The following is a 16,758-nucleotide window of genomic DNA, read 5'->3' as shown; positions in this document are numbered from 1 at the left end:
GCACACAAAGTTTCATCTTATTAGGATTATTACTGGAGATTTTATTGTAAAATTCTGGTTATATATTGAACATGCTTTGTAATATCTTAAATGTTAGAATGCACTACACATGTAAATCATATAAAAGAAGACAGGTTGATTTTTATGAGACTGATAAGTAGATGAGATGATAATATTAGGACTAATACAGTGGGACCAATATCAGAAAGTATCGGTTGTGATTTTTTACCAATACCTTTTCCAGCATTTTCGTCTTTCACACAGTATGCAATAATGCCGCATGACATTTTCACAGAGTCTAATTATCCTGGAAATTATGAAAAATTTGAAGTTTTTATTTATTTTGCACTAGCATAATGACAAAAATTGGATTTGTGTTTACATACCAGTTATTTTAATATTCATGTAATTCTCTAATATTTTAAAACAAGTTGATGCATATAATTGGAGCAGGATCTTTACACAATAATATTGATTGATTGATTTACTTTATTTTACTTCGCTTTTTGTGCCACTTTTGGCAAATTTGCAAAGATGAAGATGAGTTATGATATGATGAAATTGATGAATGGACACTCACAAACATCCATGCCCAGGCTGGGATTCGAAACTGGGACCCCTGGCATCTTAGCACGATGTGCTAACCACTCTGCCATGGGGACCGGTTACACAATAATATTAATCAATATTTTGAACAACTTTTAATTGTTACAATTTTCAAGCATTGGTATTGGTGAGAGCATCGGCATTGATATGGGTTCAAAGTGGTATTCGCTCGGTCCTAGATAATATAAGATAAGATAGGAAATGTTGAGAGGGAAAATACTTTTATAAATATAAAGTTGGAGCACTAATAAAGAATTTTTATTTTTATTTTTCTCAGTTTGCATAATTTTTTCACCACATTTGATTAATCATGATATGAGGATGATTAGATGAAAGGTTGATCACAAAGAAACACACATACAGGGCCCAGGGATTGAACCAGGAAACTTCAAAAGAAATATTGTGAGGAAAGCACTTAACACAGAATGCTACCGAAGCAGCACCCAGACACTGCCAATATGTTTCAAACCAAGAGGGAACTCAGTCGGTAACGCGTCTGACTACCATGCTAAAGGTCCCGGGTTCGATCCCCGGCCGGTTCAAATCCGGGAACTTTTCTAACGTTGGAAGCAGCCCTGGCACCCACACAGCGTCGAATAACATGGGTACCTGGGGGAAACCCTGGGGGGGTAAAGGCGGTCAGGGGCATGGTGCTGATCACATCACCCCCACTCACGACTAGATCAAGAAATTGTGGGGCATTACCCCCGGACCCCCTATACGCCTTCATGGCATGATGCTAAGCACAGGGGAACACTTTTTTTTTTTTACCTTTACCAGGAGGAAAAATTGGTGACATAACAAAACTATCAAAAATGTCTGGATAGCAGTGAAAATAATCCACATGTAGGATATTCTAAGAGGAATTCTAAAAGAAATATTTTTTTCCCAGAATTCAGAGTATCAGCATGATCGCATGGTATTTTAATGTGGTTTTAGTTTATTACTATTTTGTTGTAAATTATAACTGAGTTAAACCAATACTAAAGAAACTATATTTCACACAGTGATAAACAAAAGGGTACACTAATATAATTCTATACAAAAAATGTAGTACATTCACGATAACAGTGAACACTTGAAACTGTTTGCATAATTATAGATTTTTTTATCAATGGAATACTTACTTGTGCTCATGTTCTTAGTGGTTCCAATTATACTCTCAGACAATTTTCCAAGATTATGGATTATTTCCTACTATTCGTTTCTCCCTTATATCATTGGGCGTAAATGTGCAGTATTAATATTTCAAATCAACAATTCCTGTAAAGGACAAAAATATGTAAAAAAATGATTATTTTTTTTATGAAACCACACAGAAAAGATAATTCTTAATAATACATTTCAATTAGTGATTATACCAGAGATAAAAAGTGGTAGGTCCAGTGTTTTTTTCTCTGGGAAGAAAGGTTCCAGTACCCTTCAGAGTTGACTTGTTATTGAATTTGAATTTATAATATTGGGTGCGTCAGCGCTTAAATGCTATTTTGTCCCCATCACGTTAATCGGTGTCCAGCCCCTTACCTTATCCAAAACATATATGAGAACACAATTGTGCCATAACTAAAATAACTTAATGGCGTTAAATAAAACATTAAAACATTCTGACCGGTTAAAAGCCGAGTCTGTAAAGGGGTACTCAGCACACACAAGGACAAAATACAGGACAACACACAGAATTATACTGGCTATAGTGCCAGTCGCCAGAACCTCGTTAATCTGCAAAATGCAGTCCAGGGTGTACTACGTGTAAGCGAGGTTGACTTTTCGACACCTTAGCAGAAGGTCGCCCCTTACACCCCTTGGCTTGTTATTGTGCCACAAAAGAGGATTATTCAGTTCATCAAACGGACTACTAGAAAATAGTGTGTGACACTTTCATAAATGATCATGCTTTTGTACAACAAATAATATTAGTTTTATTCTCACCAGTAAAAAAAACGTGCCAGTACAGCATACCATACATACAACACTGTATGCTGTCAGAAAAATAATCACTGGGTAGATCCATGAATTTCAGTACGATTGATTGATTGAGTTGGTGTTTTAAGTCCACTTTATGCACAGTAAGGTTAATCGGGACTGGACCTACAGTTTAAAGTGGGATCCGAACTGATATGTGCCTCCACTGGGTATTGAACCTGGGACCCCTTGATTACACGGCAACGAGGGAACCCCTGCATCATCAGGGAGGCCTTCAGTACAATTGTTGTATGGAAATCAACACAGTAGTTATTTCTGCCAATTAATTGTCACATTTTTAAAGTACAATTTGGGCATATATTGCTAATTAGGACTGGACATACAGTTTTAATATTGTACCTAGTCTTACCATAAATACTGTCACAAAGTTTTAAGTAAATTGACACAAAGTGCTGAGAGATATTTTAATATCCTAATAATATTACTGAAATGGATGCATGACAAATCAAAATCACAAATCATTATTGAAAATGGCCATGCTTAGCATGCACACATTCAATAAGTCTTTGTGGCCACGCATCAATTGAATTACGCAACACATCGACTGGAAAATGAGCAACTGCCTTCAGAAGAGACCGCTTTAAACTTTCAATATTGGGATGTCTCTTCTTGCAAGCCATCTCCTGAAGCTTGGACCACAAATTGTAGTCCAAAGGGTATAGGTCCGGACTTGCAGAAGGCCAATCCGAAGTGGAAATTAAGTCTGGTACATTTGCTTCCAGCCACTGCTGTGTTGTTCGGGCCCCATATGTTGGGGGTGAATCCTGCTAGAAGCTCCAGTTCTGACCATGGAAGAGAGTGTTGTTGACGTTCTTGACTAGTCTCTCAAGCACTGTCTGCTGGTACATTTTGGCTGATGTTTTTACCCCTTTTTCGCAGAAATGTCCAAAGTCAAAGTTTGTTTAAGTTCACTTTATGCTCAGAGAAGTTAATTGGGACTGGATCTATAGTTTAAAGTGGGAAACCTGGAAACGTCAGTGGCAAAATCAAAAGTCGACCACTTAACATCCATGTGGGCGATCCGGGTTTAATTCCCAGGGTGGGTGATCTAAAGTTGGAATTTTTCCGGCCTTGTCCCCACACAAAGCAGCTCTGAGGCTCACCCAGCCTCAAATCAATGGGTACCTGGGGGGTAAATGTGGCCGGAGCATGGTTCTGATCACATCACCTCCAAAATGGCCGACATGAAGAATGCATGGGGCCCTTCCCCACATCCCCTAAATATACCTTCATGGCAAGGGTGCTATATGCACAGGAACTTTACCTTTGCCACTTAACATACTCAGCCACTGAGCTGACAGCAAGTTATTAATACAGCTGAACTATCTATTGGCAGTGGGGGAAAAAATGTCAGCTTATCATTGAGAAAAAAAAAACTTGCTCAAGCTGATTAGGACATCTGCAACTTTTCCATCCACTTTGATGCAATCAATACATTTTTAAGTAACTGTTTAAACATGATGTGTGATAATTTACTCTAGACCACTTGCTTTGTCTGAAAAGATAGTGTTTCAGACTCAAGTGTAGCAACATTCATGAGAATACAAACACCTGGCTTTAAAAAGAAGCTGTATATAAAGCCAGGCAGATTCACTGGAAAACAGTGAGCATCTCCACTACAAGAGGTAAGTACATACAAATATCAAATGATGTTTAAGCTTAATTTGCTTGTACTTGTCTTATGCTTGTATAATGTTACCCTCACTGAAAGCTTTAGCATTACAATTTTTCATAAATTTTCAACAGTGGATAACCTAAGCTATCGTTATTTCTCTTCTTACACATTCCTGATTTTTGTAAGAGTAATGTCTCCTTGCAAGGATACACTAGAATGGAAGTGTCCAGGGGTGTAGCCAGGATATTTTTTTGGATGGGCCCAACCTTCAATAATAATGATGATAAAACACTGTTGGAAAATTGTGCACAATGAAGAGTACTGAAATGAGAAACTACAAGACACTTGTCACTATATTTGCAATTGTATTGACAGTTCGTGGCATATAATCATATTGGGTGTTGATAATTTGTCAAAGAATTAGCATATAACTTAATAATATTTCTTCAAAAACACACAAGACGTTATTCACAGTTTCATGGGAACAATGGTTTTCCTGTTGATTTTTAAATAACTTTCATTTATTTTTTTACATCTTCACAACTATCTCGTCTGCAGATCTTTGAAACCATTTAATCTTGAAGTTGGGGGTAGAGGAGAGTGAGTGAGTGAAAGAGAGAGAGTCAGAGTGAGAGTTACTGAGTGCAAGTGTGTGTGTTTTCTGCTAGGACTGAGTTGATATTGACGTATAATTGATTGACTGTTTGATTTGCTATATTTTGCTTTGCATTTCTGCCATTTTTAGCTAATCTCGAAAATGAGTATGAATGGTGGTAAGATTAGATGAGTTTTTTTGTTTAAGTCCACTTTATACACAGATAGGCTAATCAAAACTGGGCCTACAGTTTAAAGTGGGATCCGAACCACTAAGTGCCTCCACCAGGTACTGAACCTAGGACCCCTTGATTACAAGACGACAATGTACCCAGATGAGATGGATGAAGGGACAATCACAAACGTATATGGACAACACAACAAGCCCCATAGAGGATTATACTGGCCGAGAGTCCAGATGGCAGAGCTTATATTCATGTACAAGTATTGGAAAATGTCAGAATTTGTTGACCATTACATGGTACTTTTCCAGAATCCAAGTATCTCTCGGGGGAGCTGTAAAATGTCCCGCAACACTTTTCCAATGTGTTAATATCCCATAATGCAAAGCTCTGGTAGGTTAATATGGTATACAGTTGAGCATTAAGACCATGAGAATTTACATCTGAATGGATTCAACTCCATAGTAGCAATTAAGTCTTCTATTTTTCCATTTCAGGAAAGATGAAGTTCACAGCTGCTCTTGGTTTGCTAACTTTGCTTGCAACCTGCTCTCTGTCGTCAGGTAAAAGATAGTCTTGAGTCCTGATTACAAAAAGTTGTCGCTATGTAAATATAGTTTAGTGCTTTTAAAATGTCTATAAATTATTGAATGTTATATTCAAAGCTATCTATATTTATAAAACTAGAAATTTGAGAAATCTAGCAGGTTTTTAAATATTTTGGCAAAATTCAATGATTTTATCAATCTGAAACAGATTTTCCTGACTTTTCAGGATGTCAAGGTTAGTGGAATCCCTGAATGTCAATATATTTTTAACAGATTAAAAAGCCATGAATAAAAGACTGGGATCAATGATGTTTCTAAAATAAAGTATCTAACAAGTTCACATGGTATTCTATTAATTCTCCACAAGAAACAATTTTAATTGTTCTCGAGAAAAAACTTATGAATGAAAAATCATTTTGTTTCAGGGAAGAACCTAGTATGCTACTATGGCAGTTGGGCTGTTTACAGACCAGAGGGTGGGAAGTTTGATGTAGAAAACATTGATCCATTCCTCTGCACTCACATCATCTATGGATTCGCTGGACTCAACTATCAAGGAATTATGGTGGCTCTTGACAGCTGGAATGACCTTCCCGACAACTATGGAAAGGGTAATCCACCATATCAAACTATAATATGAACATTTAGAAATAGTTTTGACACCTCAAACAATAAAATAATTCCATTTAAAGCAAGTTAAATAAATTACAAGTATAATATACCTGAATATTCACAATTAGTGTTTTTATTATTTCTTCTTCTCTATACATATATAGATATCTTATATTTTTATTTCTTTTTAACATTCATCCAAATTACAGGTGCATACACAAGATTCACAGGACTGAAAGAAAAGAATCCAAACCTTAAAGCTCTTCTGGCCATTGGTGGATGGAATGAAGGTTCTCCAAAGTACTCGGCTGTAAGTACTAATTACAAATCTAAATTTTACAGGGCATTGAAAATTTTAGACAAAAACCTAAACTTTATTTCAAGTAACCTGAATGAAATACTGTATATACATAAAGAATCTTTATGTTAGATGTAAAGTCATTAAATTTTAATTCTTGCCTGTTTCAACTTCAGATGTCAGCCAGTGCTGCAAGTAGGAGTAATTTCATCACAAATGCTGTAGAGTTCATTAAGAAGTACAACTTTGATGGACTGGACATGGATTGGGAGTATCCCTCTGCAAGAGGTGGAAAGGCTGAGGACAGGGTAAGTGGCAAGCAACTCTTCATTCAAAAACTAATTTTTAAAAAATAATTGTGAAAAATTGTAACACAACCAGGGTTCAAACCTGGTTCTTTAGCTATAACTTCTTTATTTATATATTAGAAAATGCATTTGAATGCACTATGTACACCCCAAAATTTTGTCTTTCAGGCAAACTATGCAACACTTCTGAAGGAGATCAAGGCAGCTTTTGAGCCAGAAGGCTTGTTGTTGACTGCAGCAGTTTCTGCAGGAAAGGGAACCATTGATGTCTCATATGATGTGCCATCAATCTCACAGTATGTATTACAAGTAATAACAAAGAAATTTAATAAGTGCTAGATAAATATGCACTGCAAATAAGTAACATTTGAACTAATATCGGTAAAAATAATGAACAAAAGAATGCATAACCTACATACATTAAAATAACTTGTGTGTGAAATTTTCACTCTTGGGTGAAGGTATGGGGGAGATTGTAGCAGGATCCTTGGCACGGGTGTGAGGCAACTCTTGACATTTGATGGGATATAGTAGTTGGATAACCATGGTTGAACAAGGCTTTGTGTAAGTGGAGCTTGTAGTTTCGTTGGGAAATGGAAGAGGTGTTGAGATATTGTCCTCTGACAGCCAGGAAGGATGGGATTGTTTTCTTGGCATGGAATGGGTGAGAGCTGAAGAAATAAAAAGTTCTGAATGAGGATGGTTTTCCAAATAAGCTTCCTTGATGTGCACATATGCATCTAAGAAAGTGATTTGATCCTTCCTACAAATAAAAAAAACAATATTTACTAATTTACTGCTAAAATATGCAATGTTTGAGTTTGAGTTTGTGTTTTAACTCCACTTGACGCACAGTAAGGCTAATCGAGACTGGACCTACAGTTTAAAGTGGGATCCGAAACAGGGACCCCTTGATTACATGGAGATGACGTTAACATTACACCATCGAGGAGGCTAAATATGCAATGTCAAATAATACTGCACACTTTTAAGAGGAAAAATAACACTTATTACAAGATTGTGAATTTCTTAGGTCTTTGGATTACATCAACCTGATGAGCTATGACTATCATGGAGCCTTTGATGGACTCACTGGACTCAACTCCCCAATGTACGGAAACCCTGAATATGATGAAGGAAACAACACTTACTACAACACAGTGAGTAGATGTTATCAATTCCTTCAATTGTAACTTGTGAATATCATTAATTTATGAAATGTTAGTCTGGGTATATTTTTTTCTGAAAATAAAATATTACACCACTAGCTGAAATATAATGAAATAAGAATACACCTTGTTATCAATTACAAATCTGTTTCACACATATATCATATTTTTTGAATGCACACACATTATGACTTGAACAATAAATATACAAACTTATTCCACATTTCTTGCTCATTTTCAGCATTCTTACTCACAAAAATATTTCATTCATAAGGCAAAGGAGTTACATAAGGACTTAATTACAGTTTCTTAAGTTTTGCAAACCAAATATTGAACAAACTGCCTTATTTCAGAAATTTAGGATACAATTACAGACTATTTTAAAATTCTAATATTTACATTATGATACCATCTCCACTAGAATTTCAGCGTTAACTACTGGATCAGCCTGGGAGCCCCACCCGAGAAGATCAACTTGGGAATCCCCTTGTACGGAAGATGCTTCACTCTGGATGACCCTAATGAAAATGGATTTGGAGTCCCTGGTTCAAAGCCCTGCACTGCTGGACCTTACACAAGGGAGGCTGGCTTCCTAGGATACAATGAGGTAAATATTAAAAATACATTATTATTATTATATGTAACATTTATTAATTTTTATTACAAATCTCCTAGTACTCTGTCAATATCATTTAATTTCCAAACAAATTTCAATTTTTTAGTTCCATATATATATATATATATGTAAGTTAAGAATTTCAACAGAAACTGGAGTTTAAAATTTGTTAAATGTTTGATTAAGCACTTCTCAAGTACAATAAATATATGATGAATTTCAGTTCTTTAACTTGATAATAGTATATTGCATTTTCATTTGCTGTTACTTCCATATTATGATTGAAATAGTTGCTTTTATATCACATACATACTAAATGCTTTCTTATAGTTTGGACTTTTTTGTCATCACAGAAATAACTCATGGACTGATGAATTAAGTTAAAATCAATTAAGGTGGAGTTGATATGACTTTCAAGGAATAAGAAGACTGCTACTCTTACCGCTTCTTGAATGTTGCCACAAATTGAAGTCTTTCAGAATATTAATAAATGTTTTACACGAGTCCTGAACTGGAACTATTTCAAATCAAAGTTCACAAATATTAATATAGTTGTCACTTGTTAGATAAATACCACTTTTGACACACGGTGCTTTTACAAAATTAATGAAAATTACATGTTTTAAATACACTCTGTAAACAAAAAAATAGCATCACAGTATTCTTATTACAAATGTTGAAATATTTTTGATTCACATCTATTAATCTTCCGTACATCTGTCTTTATTTCTGTGTATTTGAACACTATGATTAAACATCGATGCCTTATAATCAAAGGGTCCCGAGTTCGATACCCGGTGGAGACACGTAGTGGTTCGGATCCCAATTTAAACTGTAGATCCAGTCCCGATTAGCCTTACTGTGCATAAAGTGGACTTTAAAACAAACTCAACAACTCCGCAACATACTATGATTAAAACTGACATATCATGTTACTCGTAACTTATTTGTGTGCGTATACGTCCCACAGGCAATATTTACTGTTAATTTTGTTACTAGTTCTGCAAAGTGCTCCATATACTTAACCATGGCGTAAATAATAAATATGTATTGTATAGATACAGTACTTTTATTAATTTTTATGAAAATAAATCGAGTGAAATCAATAAAATATCTGAGAATGAAGGAGCGAAATGCTGAAAACTAAAAATAATGCTTTACAAAGTGTAATTTCAAGGATGACCCAGCAAAAGTTTTCTGTGGCATTCTGTGGATCACCTAAGTCAGTGGAAGTTCTGGAAGATATTGGTGATTAAATTCAAAATTGATTCATTCTCATTGTACTCTACTATACATATAACTCAGGAGTCTCCATTTGTAAATTTCTACAATTACAATACAACTTGATGCTGTGATAATGTTTCATCCAATGGAAAATGCTTGGCCGAGTAATCACTCAACTTAATTTTCCTCAGCATTCATTACATACTTGGAATAAGCTATCGACATGCTCCATGTTTTTCCATCACAATGTAGCATGCTTGTATTATGCAGTCTACTTTGATACTTCTCAGTTTTTTCCCCTACAATCTCATCATTTTTTTAAAAATGTAAATGTGCATTTCCCAATTAATTTATATAGTTCATTTTCTCATGTACAGACGAACCAATTTGCATAGATTCTGTTGGCTGTATACTTATAAATTTGCATTATTGCAGATCTGCGTGATGATCAAAGAAGGTGGTTGGACCCTGGTGAGAGACGAACACTACCAAGTGCCTTACATTTACAAGGGAGACCAATGGATTGGCTTCGATGATGTTGAAGCTGTTACTCTGAAGGTATGCTATTTAAATGCTACAGTTGAAATTATGGTTGACATGCACAATCACACGAAATAACAAAAAGGTCACCTATATTTTGATTATGATCTGCAACACAACACATATTAGTGTTGCTGTATTTCAGGAACAGTTGAATAATATATGTGACTATCTTTAATATTGGTAGATATAAGAGATGGTATTCATAATACATTAACTTACTTAAATCAAATTTACAAACATATATGATAATTAGAAATGAGACAAGATCCATCAGTACTGGCTAATGTCGACATACCAGTGTGTTGGTTTGTGTGTATAGTAATTGCAAATAATTTTACCGTGGCACTTCTATAAATAGCCGGTCATTTAGTAAAAAATTCAGCCATTTGTCATTTCTTTTGTATATAACAGTTTAATTTGTATATCCTCGAATTGTAAAGTTTCTAAATATATAAACTCTCTTTCTCAAGCAAAACCCATTGGGGTTACCAAATTGCAAACAAGGAGGTGAATGGATAATTCCATTCTAGCAGGAACATTTGTAATGTTATATTGGACCAGTAGAATATCAGTTATTGATGTCTGTCCATCTCTAATACACATCAGTATCGTGTTATTTTCTGATGAATTTATCTGTATACAGTATGAAGATGTATATTAAATGTATTCATTGGAAGAGCTACGGTTAACCAAGTTTCTGATAAAGGGTTTAAACTAAATTTCCAATCATCCTCTAATTACAGTCCAACTACGTGAATGAGAACAACCTTGCAGGTGCCATGGTGTGGTCATTGGAGACAGATGACTTCCACGCAAACTGTGGGGACATTGCAAATCCATTGTTGAGCACAATAAGCAGCATTGTTGTTGGTGATGTGCCAAGACCTCCAACAACAACACCTGATCCATCAAAGACAGTAAGTAATTTTACTTATTGACATAAATGTTGCAATGGAAGCATGCATATATTTTTTAAGTCACCCCTATATCCATGAAGAGCACAAGTATATGTAAGCCAGACTAAAAATCTACACAAATCAATGACTCACTGTACTACAAGCCACTGGCATGCTGACATGCGTTCATAGGGTCAGACCAACAAATTTTGATCAATGCAATGGAGATTTTTCTGAAATTTCAGTTTGTTTTAAGCCCACTTCATGCACAGACAGGCTAAGTAGGACTACATCTACAGTTCAAAGTAAGATACAAACTATTATGTGCCTTCACTGGGTATCAGACCTAGGACCCCTTGATTACTACTTCATGATGTTACTATAGAGCGACCACAAAGAAAAGAACCTTCAGCCAAAAGTTCCAGTGCACATTCCCCTCCATCAGTTCAACTCGAGCCATAAGGAAGCATGCTCCACTCTGCCCTCCCCCTCCACATGGGAGTACAATGCACAGGAGTCGCGGGTTTGCACAAGCTCTCTTGCCTGTGGTTCAACTATACCATAGACTTGAATTGGCACGGACAATGGGAGCACATGCCTCTGCCACCACAAATTTCCAGGTTTATTAAAATTTACATGTTAAGGGTATTTTTTTTAACCTTCTGAAACCAGAGGATCATGTTCTGCCCCAAGTTACACTGCTGGTTACTACCATACCAACAAGGAGGCCCTTAATATATTTGCAAAATACTTTGTCTCTCATATATGATATTGCAAATCATGTTTTGGCTGTTATCCAGGGTAAAATCTGTTTGGAACAAAGGAAAAGAATCCCATCTGGAGAATGCAAGTATTTGATCAGTACAACAAACATTTTCTTAGGGCTGAGCTGATATTGATGTATCGATATTAGCAGATAGTAGTGGTTTGTTAGATTATATTTACCAATACTTTCCTGGCAATTAGATCACACGTGGGATCCACAAAAATTTTGCACGACACTTTTGTGTAGTCTAATTATCCTGCAAGTTATGCTAAATTTGAGGTTTCCATGGATTTTGCACAAATATTATATGAAAAAAAAACTATTTTGTAACTACATAACTGGTAATTTAATGTTCTGATGTAATTTTTTTAATATTTTAAAGGAAAATTATGGTAAATTGATGCTTACAATTGGAGTGGAATATTCGGGGACTAATATTAATTAATGAACAACTTTTAATTGTTACTTTTTCAAGCATCGGTATTGGTGGTAAACAGAATTGGTATGGGTTCAAAACAGTATCGACTAGTTATATGAACTGCTTGTAATTTCATTCTACTCATCCTGCCATCACTTACGAGTTCTCCACCTTTCGTCAATTAAAGATGTTTTGAACAACCTGTGGTGAAGAGCACCTTAATGGGCTAACAACGATAGCTGTGTGTACACAATCTTAGTTTTAGTTGTTCAAATGTTCCTTACAATATTATGTGTCAAGTTCAAAACCAGTACTTTACGGATAAGGTTATCCCATTAAATATGCTTAGTGTCAGGTACGTACATAGCAAGTCAATATTTCAATACTATTTTTCCCCTAATGATTACAAGAAAAAAACCTGACTAGGCTCCTGGTAAAATCGGAATTTACTCTCAAAAGTCCATCACATTTACGTAATTTATTGCTTACTATAAAACATTTATTCTTAATAGACAACATCAGCCCCTCCAACTCTTGCGCCAAGTGAAATCTGCAAACAAGAAGGTTTGAATGCTGATCCAACAGATTGCAGCAAGTACTACCAGTGCACAAGTGAAGGAGGTGAATGGGTTGTCATTCCCTATGAATGTGGAACAGGAACAGTCTTCGACCCAGTAGGAAAGGATTGCACTTGGCCAGATGCTGTTCCTGGATGCAGCCACTGATTTGGGAATTCATGTTTAACAACAACAATCACCTTATGGTTTAAATTTAAAAACAAACAAAAACATTACTGATTATAAATTATGTATGAGAAATAATTGAATAATATATACAGTAATATCATAAAATAAAACTTCCCTTGTTTTATTGCAAGTACAATTTTAGTCTGACACATTTACCTCTCAACAATAAATGATTATTAAAATCAGAATGAGTACATATGTACTTAGGCTATTTCCTTCACCAAATATATACACAAAAGTCCTTGTATACAATTCCAGATTAGGTCTCACGATTTATAGTTTATCAATGTGGGCAAATATTTTTTCACATGCTTTTTACATAAATTTTTTCACCAGTTGTTAGGTTCTCTCCCTAAAACAATCTGTGGGATATTACATATATAGAAGAATATGAATTAGACTAAAGAAAACAGGTAATGTATTCCTTGCTGGCCAAGGCATTCAATTTGGTGAACCATGATATTTTACTTCAAGGGCTAGTTTCTGAAAACATAATTATGCTATTAAAATCTTACATAATTTGTGAATTATGGAGGATACATATCTAGAGAATACCCTATGCTTTAAAGACTATATCCATCACATAGTTAACAAAGCATAAACTAGTATTGAAAGAAAAGATGTGGGGAAGATCTGACAAGTAGATCAATATTAATAACTTTTTATGTCTCCCGGGTGTGCTCAATCATAGAATATGTATTGGTAATATGGTAGCTCTTGGACAAAAAATGTTTGCCGGGAATAGAGATGATTCAGTCCAAATTCTTGAGGTATCTAAAGTGTACCCTAAATTCACGCCATACTCTGAGATTCTGCCACATTTTAACATCGCAAAAATGGAATAAAGGTTTAATCTAAAATTGATGAACATGCTATATAAAATTGTAAATAACAAAACAGACTCTTGGAGTTAGTACCTGAATTGCAATAGTCCCGCATAGTTTGCTGCACTTTTTGACTCTCTATGCACTCAAGCATCTAGTTGGTTACACAGTGCAACACTGACTCGTCTACTTCGTTGTTTTGGAGTCAAGTAGTATATTAGGTGTCAGCAACATTTGCACTGCATATGGAGTAGCATAGTGTGTGGTGCATGATCACGTGGTGTGTGCTAACTAATCAAATGAACGTTTAAAGCAGCACACTGGCATTTATTGAATATTCGGAACTTGAAGACCGCTATTTGTCTACTTGATTGAAGGTCACTTCCTTCCACCAACCTGACACCTGCACTACACCAAGTGTTCAAAAGTGCAGCGAACTAGATGGGGACCATATTGTGTCGCCTAAAAATGAGAACCACACCAAAACCTGGGTTGGTTAATGTGCCAAAATCTCTAACAATCTCCGATGTGGAAAATGGCCAAAAATTACAATAAAGTACCGTAATGTGGGGCTATTCTGAATGCATTCCAGTAAATGTCGTTGAATTGTAGTGATACCTGATGGCAGTGTAAAGTTAAAAAAATATAGTTCTGTAGCTCATGATGCCACCTTCGACGTACAATAAGTTGTTAGACTCGTGTGTTGTTTGTTGGTCCAGAAAAAATTCTCAAACCTCTGTTCAGAATTACACTCATTTGCAGGCTATTCTGAACACAAGCACATTTTGTATGTATGCTCTGTCGTACTTCACCTAGGGACTATTCGGAACATTCCATCTTACTACTGATGGGGCTTTTCTGAACATGCTAATATGTCTGTCACTTGTGCATGTTTGCCTTCACGTTTGGCAGTTGGAGAAGGCTAAAGAGGGAAACCACAGTGTTTTTTGAGGAACTTTTGAAAAAATGAGAACAGGGTATTTGTCAATGAAAACTTTTATTGTAAAGACATAAAACGTTAGAAGACAACAGGTCTGAACAACTTTCTTCCTGCGACTGCGTGTGTCTGTTTGCAGATACAGTGTCGAGTCACTCACACGCCGTAGTCGTGGGAACGTAACAAGTTCACTTGTGCAGAATAACCCCCATTGTTCATAATACCCCATTTTGTGTGGCAAAATGATATATTTTTTAAAACACCTCTGTTTTAGAGGATATACTTTTTAAAACACTTCTGTTTTAGAGTAAACTTACGAAAAACTTTGTTTCTTGACAATTGGATTTGTTGCACACCATGTCTAAAATGTCTACAGTGAACCATGATGCATGATGTTACTCCATTGTTGCACACCATGTCTAAAATGTCTACAGTGAACCATGATGCATGATGTTACTCCATTGTTGCACACCATGTCTAAAATGTCTACAGTGAACCATGATGCATGATGTTACTCCATTGTTGCTCACCAGGGCAAAGTTTCCATGTTTCTGGAAAACGTGAAAGCAACTGTTCCTAGGTTTCTATTTTTTATTAGTTCAGTTTTGCAACCACATGGGAATTATTGCACTCAAGAGTGAACCATTATGATCCCAAAATAACATAGCAATTTTTTTTCCAGGTGGTTTTCAAGATTATTTATGTATGTGATAAAATTTAAAAAATGCATGTATGCCTCAATGCCTAAATAAATTTCTATGGCTTGTAGATAACAGGTTAAGCAGGTTAAATGATTTTCTCTAATAATAATAATGACAATTTTAATTTTTCCTATTCACACATGCTTTACAGCTATTTGTGAATGACAACTTAGGGAGCTTTCAGACTGAAGATGCAAGTGACAAGCAACACATCCTTAGTATAGTACTGTCAAGACTAATAATTTGATTTGATTTTGAATTTAAAATTTTGGGTGTGTCAGCACTAAGGCTAAAGACTAATGAAACCTCAGAAAATATGTGAACTACAGGCTTCCCCATGACACTAGCACCACTGCTCCCATCCCAGGGTTTCATATGCCTTGGTGGATTTATAATAAAAGCAAAACTTTCGAATCGAAGCAACATGACAAGCTGCACATGTCGCTAGGGCTGGGCCAGTTTCTCAATTGTGTGCATCATGTTGCCTTTGTCTGTTGTTTGCGTATGTGCAATGAATGCCTTCTTATAGACAGAAGGGGGCACATATTGCTTGTTACTTCAGTTTGAAACCTTCATGTTGCTTGTTGCCTGTCTCTTCAGCCTGAAAGCTTCTTTAAGAATCAGTGCAGTTTATTTAGAACTCTGCATTTTGGGGAGGGGTGTAAGTTTGTATCTTGGGAGTGTAATGGTAAATTTAGAGTCCAAATTTCCATTGGACCATCTTGAAACATCTTTGGAGGTGTTGACGAAAGTATGAGGGTGTTAAGGGCTGGTGTCCATACACATGCAAAAAAGAAAAATATTTTGCATTATTGGTGAAAACAACAACATTGTGTAAAACAATATATTGTTTTAAAAAAGAATGGTGAAGTGCTCCTTGATATGCCACAGTGGACCAGTCACATGGATACTGAGACATTCACAAATATTCTTTTCACCCCTGCACCTACCCAGCAGGAAATATACATTTTCAAGGCATGCATGTATCTTTCTTGAAAATGGTTTCATTTTGTCAGAAGTGTTATAGGTAGTGGTAAAAGTAATTCTACCTTCTTAGGTTTAATAGTTAGAATATTTTATTGTGTGTGTGTGTGTGTGTGTGTGTGCACATAATGCTGTTTCACCTTTAAACAAATTTCAAACGGTTCTGAATTCTTCATGGGAGTCTTTCT

General features: G+C 35.7%; 1 protein-coding gene and 1 long non-coding RNA gene across 3 annotated transcripts in view; one reads left to right on the top strand and one right to left on the bottom strand.

The window, feature by feature from the left end:
• The window catches only part of LOC146002157 (uncharacterized), a 36,846-nt gene that overhangs the window by 16,104 nt on the left and 3,984 nt on the right, over nt 1-16,758 (bottom strand). For both annotated transcript variants that reach the window (XR_014443683.1, XR_014443685.1), the window contains exons 2-3: nt 6,600-8,507; nt 1,734-1,869 (exon numbers count right to left, since the gene is read on the bottom strand). This is a non-coding gene — a long non-coding RNA (uncharacterized LOC146002157). The remainder of the gene's footprint in view (nt 1-1,733; nt 1,870-6,599; nt 8,508-16,758) is intronic.
• LOC146002140 (chitinase-3-like protein 1) lies at nt 4,205-13,155 on the top strand. Its single transcript, XM_083139862.1, has 11 exons — nt 4,205-4,214; nt 5,478-5,543; nt 5,954-6,139; nt 6,350-6,450; nt 6,615-6,746; nt 6,915-7,042; nt 7,780-7,906; nt 8,337-8,522; nt 10,191-10,313; nt 11,042-11,215; nt 12,891-13,155. Exons 2-11 carry the CDS (start codon nt 5,483-5,485, stop codon nt 13,101-13,103), a joined length of 1,431 nt encoding a protein of 476 aa, XP_082995988.1. The 5' UTR covers nt 4,205-4,214; nt 5,478-5,482; the 3' UTR covers nt 13,104-13,155.

This window comes from Lepisma saccharinum, chromosome 1 (assembly GCF_977018435.1).
Source record: "Lepisma saccharinum chromosome 1, izLepSacc3.1, whole genome shotgun sequence".
NCBI lineage: Eukaryota > Metazoa > Arthropoda > Insecta > Zygentoma > Lepismatidae > Lepisma > Lepisma saccharinum.
The sequence above is the reverse complement of the archived record's forward strand: the minus strand, read 5'-3'. Positions and strand labels throughout refer to the sequence as shown.